General features: G+C 38.3%; 1 protein-coding gene across 1 annotated transcript; it reads right to left on the bottom strand.

Annotated features, from left to right (window-relative positions):
- Nucleotides 1-1,109: 1,109 nt before the first annotated feature.
- LOC307008141 (uncharacterized protein) lies at nucleotides 1,110-6,753 on the bottom strand. The gene is made up of 4 exons (XM_079630775.1): nucleotides 6,611-6,753; nucleotides 3,726-4,588; nucleotides 3,405-3,571; nucleotides 1,110-3,254 (listed from the first exon to the last, which is right to left on the bottom strand). The coding sequence occupies exons 2-4, from the start codon at nucleotides 4,572-4,574 to the stop codon at nucleotides 2,354-2,356; spliced, it is 1,917 nt and encodes a 638-aa protein (XP_079486901.1). The 5' UTR covers nucleotides 4,575-4,588; nucleotides 6,611-6,753; the 3' UTR covers nucleotides 1,110-2,353.
- Nucleotides 6,754-7,053: the final 300 nt, after the last annotated feature.

Genomic DNA, 7,053 nt, shown 5'->3' on the forward strand with positions numbered 1-7,053 from the left:
GAGGGCTTGCAAAAGAGTGGGATAGTTTGGTTCCAGCATAGACCAGTTTTTCCATTCTCTCTGAGAAGCCCAGAAGTGGAGATGCTGGAGATAGAGATAGCGTGTCTGGTGAGAGGGTCTCTGGTGTTATCGGAGGCTGTAATATGCTGTCCTGGTTTCCCTGGCTGTTTTCCAGGAAGTCGTCCTTGGGTGTTGAATCTTGGAGCAGTTCTAGTATGTCACAGTCGGTCTGTGGTGAGCTCTGTGAGCAGGGCTCAGCCATGAGCAGAAGTTGTTGTGGCTGAGTGGTGTTATCATTGTCCTTGTGTGACGTGTCAACCGCATGTCCATTCAGGTGCTGGATTGAAGTCCTGTGGTCATCCATACTGTGTCCAGGTGTGTGCGTGCCATTCAGGTTGAGTGGATTGGCACACACTGCAGAAGGATGATTGAGGGAGAAGTAGATATTGTCCTTTAGCACTCTTGAACCAAGTTTGTTTGGGTGGCCGTCCTGTTGGAACAGTTGCCTCTGACTCCAGAAAAGATTGAAGTTGTCAATAAAGTTCACTCCTTTTATATTGCAGGTTTTTTGGAGCCATGTATTAAGCCCAAGCAACCGTGAAAACCTGTTTGTTCCTCTTGCTGGTAGTGGTCCACTGATGAATGTTTGTACTTTCAGTCTTTTAAGTGTTTCAAAAAGTTCATTGAAATCCTTCTTAAGAAGTTCTGACTGCTCTTTATGAATATAATTTTTCCCCACATGAATGTGCTATATAAATAAACTTGCCTTGCGTGTGTGTGTGTGTGTGTGTGTGTGTGTGTGTGTGTGTGTGTGTGTGTGTGTGTGTGTGTGTGTGTGTGTGTGTGTGTGTGTGTGTGTGTGTGTGTGTGTGTGTGTGTGTGTGTGTGTGTGTGTGTGTGTGTGTGTGTGTGTGTGTGTGTGTGTGTGTGTGTGTGTGTGTGTGTGTGTGTGTGTGTTGTATTTTACACAAATTCCGATGGTTGTGTGATGTTTCTTTCGGTCAAGCCATGTTAATAAAAATAAATGGATCCTTAATACATGTTTTATTAGGGTTAAATATTTCTCACTTTAGATTCAGTCACACAAAAGTCAAGGCAAGTTTGTTATTGGGTATAGACAAGTTTATTTATTAATATAGCACATTTCATACAAATGATAATTGAATTGAAAATTCATGGTAATTCAAAGTGTGTTACATAAAAATGATTTAAAACAAATAATGTAACAAAAATAAGAAATAAGAAAAACAAGGAATAATACATTGATTACAATTGATTTAAAGTGTAATTAAAAGAATAAAAAGAGGACACATAATGATGTCCTTTAATCCTACTATTATGATAAGTGTTTCTATAGACACTAATTAAGTTTTAAATTTGGATCAATTCTCTTTATACGTGAGAATTTATTTACAGTGAGTGAATGACTTCTTAATGTTTTGATAAATATTAACTCATTTAATAAATGGTTAAAAATACATCAGATACAAGTTCCTAACAAATGATGAAAAATCATTATCTAAGTCTTTACATATGAGCTAATTAAAAATTATTAATTTGTTAGTTCCAGTAACAATTAATGAAGAATTCACTATAGTCTGTTAATGTGTTAACAATAATATTAATAAACTATGAATGAACTAATAGTTAGCAAATTATTTATAATAAGTTTATTAATGCATACATTTTACCATGAAAAGAAGGTTCACACCAAGAACGATAATTATAATTATAACTATATTAGCATCTACACCAGCGGATGATATTGTTGTTTATTATAAGCTTGTCTGTCTCTTTAAATGCTCGAGCTCATCACAGCACGATGGATTCTGATTGGCTGCCAATGTTTTTATCATTCATCAGCTGCATAAAATCGTTCTGAAAGTGATTCCAACGATATAGTTTCTCTGTCTGATTATCATTATAGTTGTGGTGTGAACTGCTATTCTTTAACCCATTCTGAAACCCATAAGTTTTACACAGAAAGCTAATGAAATGAAAAATAAATTTGAATTGAATTGAATTGGAAATAGAAAAGTAAAGTTTTTTTTAACTGAAATATTTAATGTTTGTTTAAATGCAAACCACATTTTTTGTATAATGTTACAGTTGGAATTAGCATAGCACAATACTCGTTATGTAATGTTATTTAACATTAGGTTGCTGTTGAAACATGTCAGTGGAAAATTATGGGATAGAAAGACCTAAATTGTCCCTTCTTTTATATACAGTAAGTTCTTTTAAACATGAAATAAATGGTCTGGTCTTGGTTATTAAACTGCCCCGCTCCGGGTCACTCTCCAGCCCTGTATTTACTACATATCAGGACTGACCCGGATGCTGTTCAGCTGATTTATCTATGGTTTGTGTCAAATAATGATCTTAAGGCTCTGAATAACTCAGTGTCCATGTCCCTGTTATCCATGTTCACCGTCATACCCGTTCCATCACTTGTGTAGGCGTACTGTGTTCGCCACTGTACTGGCCATGCAGGACTTCCTTTACGTCGGCTCAAACAAGCAGCCAAGTGCACAGTAGCTGTTTTATCAGACAGCGTGAGTAAAAATGATGTTGCAAATACTAACATGAACAGTGGGATCTCTCCGAATGCATTTACCAAACATTTTGGGACAAGATATGGAATAATAACACGGCCTTCTTTTTCCACGCCTCTTTTCTGCCTTAACTGGTGAAAACCCTTCCATGCTCTTTCTTCTGGGGTCAGTGGGGATAGAAGGATCACTGGGATGTCGTGGAGAGATTCTTGCATGTGGTTCCAGTGATTTCTTAAAGGAATCGACTGACAGTAAGCCGTACTTCTTTTGTTGTAAAACTCTCTGTCTGTCACTTGAATGAAGCCCTTAGCAATTGCAAATGCAGTTTTGGAGTTAATTCTGCAGTTCCACGGAGAGTAGAGAATGGTGTCTGTGATGTTCGGTGTGGGCACCAGTCCTCCTGCTGGCATAAACTGGTCATCAATTCTGCCATGAGCCACAAACACAATGTGTATGTGATCTCCGCTAGGATTTGTCAAATCCTTAGGAATGAGAACCTTATTCTCCTGAAAAAATCTTAGAAGATTCGCAAATTCAATCTGATGAGGTAATCCCTCAAGCCAGGAGAGAACTTCTTTGTCTCTACAGTTTCCCTTGATATAGTCCATTATTTTCTGTACATTTTCATCCATGATGAGAGAATATCCCCCCATGTTCTCGATAAGGCTCTTCATTTGTAACAATTTTTGGATGATTTCACTGTAATGAGAAAAGTTGAACTGCGAGTCAGTTTCCTTCAGACATTCATTATTGTTTGCATTTTTCAGATACAAAATACAAAACATTTTGGCCTTGGCCAAGAAAGATAAATAAATAGATTTAGAATGTGTAGAAAATTAAATATCCTACTGCATTGCATCCAGCTGTTCCTTTAGCTTTTGTTGGCCGTCCCGTATCTCCCCGGCTGAATCCCGTAAGAACTTGCTGGCCTCCGTGACCCGATTGCCCTTTACTAGTTCGTCACTCTTCACAATCAGGTCGTACAGAGAGATGCCTAAACCAATCACGCCCAGTGCCTAGAAAGAAAGTCACAATCACAAAATCACTGTCTAACATATCAGGGCAATGCAGTGAATATTTCATATTGTTCTTTTGAATATTCACTTCAAGAGAATTTCAAAGTCGCAATTTTCTTAAAATGGGATGCTTGAGAAAAGAAACCCTTGATACCTCTGATCCCGCTTCAGCTTTAATGCCAATGAGTTCGATGTTCTTCACCATTTCTTTGGCCGACACCTTCAGACTACTCGTGATCTCAGGGGAACGATCGAGTCCCAGAGCTTTGCAGATAAAGTCCGAGGCCTTGGCTGGAGCCAGTCCACCGGGTGTCATGTGACGGAAGAACGTGGCCCTGTTGAAACCTCTGAGAAAGTCTAGGGGTACGGGAGTCTTGCTCCTTCTGGCCAGAGCCCACATGAGTCGAGAGGTGACCTCACAGTCCAGCTCATCAGCATGAGTCCCGAGCGGCGCTTCTCCACACCTGACCTTCAGATCTTCTCCACACCTGACCTTCAGATCTTCTCCACACCTGACCTTCAGATCTTCTCCACACCTGACCTTCAGATCTTCTCCACACCTGACCTTCAGATCTTCTCCACACCTGACCTTCAGATCTTCTCCACACCTGACCTTCAGATCTTCTCCACACCTGACCTTCAGATCTCGCAGTAGCTTCTGAATGCTCGTGCCAACCTTCTCATCTTCTTTAATTAATTCAAAAGCTTTACCAAAGGCACTGCTGGAGACACCTGCCTCTGTCGCTGTGGAAGTGGGGCTGACTGCAGTGCTCTCTTTAGTGCTTGATGTGGCCAACACCATACACTTGGCCAGACTTGGGAAGGCAGAGGTTAATTCTGCTGCTTCAGATATTAAGGCCAGAGCTCTAAGCACCTGAGCGATGTTGCTGCCCTGAGGAACATTCTCCAGCTCTTGCGCCAGTTTCGACAGCTCTCCTGCACATCCCTCTCGGTTCTCCAGCCAGCGGAAGAGCGAATCACATAAATGATCTTCTGCCTCCATGATTACAGCAGGAACTGTGAAGAGAGAAAATTACATTTATTTCTTCAAATGGCACAATATATAATCTAAAGATTACAGTAAAACATGCCTGATGTCATTTAATTCTACAGGTTGTAGATTTTGCTCTGAGACACATTGACCCATTCACGATTTGCAAAATGCTCTATGTAGTGTGTTGTCAAGAGGCCTGGAGAAGTTTAGGAAGGCTCAGTACAATGGAGTGTTTTTCAAAATGCCAGTTGTGGTTTATTTTAGAAGCTGCATTTCACAAGGTGCACTGGTGCAGTCCACATGAAGTACCAAAAAAAGAACAAAGAAACAAACAAAACTTAATGCTACATATACTGGTGCTAAAAACAAAAGAAAAAATGCTGTGAGCCGTGCAAAACTGGCACTAAACAATGCCTAGTGGCACATCCACAAAATATCAGCATGTCTCACCTCAGACATGTTCAAGCGTTTGCACAGTATACACAAGAGGCAACATTCCTCCTAAAACATGCTCAAACACCTTTTCCCGTAACACTCATCACTGACTTCCACAGCAAAACATTAGTACATAAATAATATAACTAATATACAAGAACTTATTTCTGACATGCAATAATCATAATACAAACAAGCATAACATACAATCACACAACCGTGCTGTGAACTATGCAAGTGAGAAGAAAAAACTGTGGAAGTGTATCTCACAAAACTTGAAAAAACATTCTGTTCTTTTATAAAATAAATAATATAAAATAAAATATCTTACTAAAAACCTCACACAAAAAGTTGAAATAAATTTATAACTATCTAACCAGTTTATATAAAAATCATCTGACATGTCAAGAGAGCTGAAGAAACAGGGGGCAGCGTTTGTGTGTGTGTGTGCGTGCATGTGTGCGTGCGTGTGTGTGTGCGTGTGTGTGTGTGTGAAATCATTATAAATTGTTTCTTCAACTTATTAAAATATCTGCAACTATCAGTTTCTGCTTCTTTATCATATTTATAGTGAGTGATTTATAAAATACCTTATATCCTATATTACATATTTTGATTTTGGACGTCTGGTCACTTTATATATCAGAATATTATATTACTGCTAAGCCTACTATGAATATTAAAATACGCAGAACCATGTGTCCTGTATCATAGCTACATGAATGACCTTTGCAGCAAAAAAATCCCACGTGAAAATCAGTTGGGTATTCAGTGAGGTATGATTAATTAAATGCGCTGACAGCTCGTTGCTCCTGCCATATAGATGAGTGGAGCGGGTGACCAAGATGGCGGCCCCACAGCTCGACCGCACCCATAGGCAAAAAATACTTTCTTAATTAGTATTTTTGTTTTGTTTTCAGTCCAAATATCTAAAAATTCTTAAACCAAGAAGCGTTTACTAGAGAAGTAAAAGGACATAAGAAATTCGATTTTGTTTTAAGATAAAAAGAAAGTAATTTAAGTAATTTTTGCTTAAAACAAGCAAAATTATCTGCCAATGGGGTAAGAAAAAAATTCTTGGTTTCCATTTGAATTAAGATGTTTTTTTCTTGTTTTCCATTCGAATTCAGATTTTATTTTCTTACCCCATTGGCAGATCATTTTGCTTGTTTTAAGCAAAAATTACTTAAATTACTTTCTTTTTATCTTAAAACAAAATATATTTTTTTATGTCATTTTACTTCTCTAGTAAATGCTTCTTGGTTTAATACTTTTTAGATATTTGGACTGGAAACAAAACAAAAATACTAAGTAAGAAAAGCATTTTTTGCAGTGCGATAGGGCGTCTATCAATATGATGTCTATGCTGTCAGCTGCCGATTTTTCGCTGAACCCCCTCTCGTTATTTAGTGCACTCGCATAATTGCAGTGTGAAACCAAACCAAAACTTACAGAATGTATAAAATATAAGCTTTGGTTCGGACCATGTTGTGGACTTTTAGATGTGAAAACTCCCTGAAAGTTTCACTGAGATCTTGAAACAAACTTTCGCAAAACTGAGGTTTTATGCTTTTACTTTTATTTTTAAAACTGTTGAAAAATGTACTTACATGTCTACTGTTTCGGTAAAGTAATCTGTCTTCAAATGCCAGCAGCCTGAGAACACGAACCTTCACTTGATCTGATTGAATTACAGAAACCACTGAACAACTTACAAGTAGCCTATAAAGCACAAGCTTGAGTCACAATGTCTTCTGAATATCTTTGAGAAGAGGATGTATGAGCTGGGCGGAGAAAGGGCAGAAAAACTTTGTAGGGACTTTTTTTTTTAGCTAGATCTAATACAGGAACTGAAACTATTCTGTTCTGGTTTGCCTGTGTTCTTTGTGCCCTAATTAGGACCCAAGCCCTGAAAGTGTGATGGTCCTATTGTTTTTCTAAGAATTATTATTATTATTATTTATAATCTAGTACCTGGGCGCCCCTTGGGTCCGAAAGCGTGGTCCATATATCAAACACACTTGCACATTGTCAGGAATTGTGATGAGTGTCC

This window comes from Phoxinus phoxinus (genome assembly GCF_949152265.1).
Source record: "Phoxinus phoxinus genome assembly, chromosome: 12".
Taxonomy (NCBI): domain Eukaryota; kingdom Metazoa; phylum Chordata; class Actinopteri; order Cypriniformes; family Leuciscidae; genus Phoxinus; species Phoxinus phoxinus.

Coding starts and splice junctions, on each gene's coding strand:
- LOC307008141 (XM_079630775.1), bottom strand. CDS start 4,574: ATGGAGGCAGAAGATCATTTATGTGATTCGCTCTTCCGCTGGCTGGAG. Junction 3,572..3,725: donor AAGCTGAAGCGGGATCAGAG/GTATCAAGGGTT, acceptor CTTTCTTTCTAG/GCACTGGGCGTGATTGGTTT. Junction 3,255..3,404: donor GAACAGCTGGATGCAATGCA/GTAGGATATTTA, acceptor TTCTCATTACAG/TGAAATCATCCAAAAATTGT.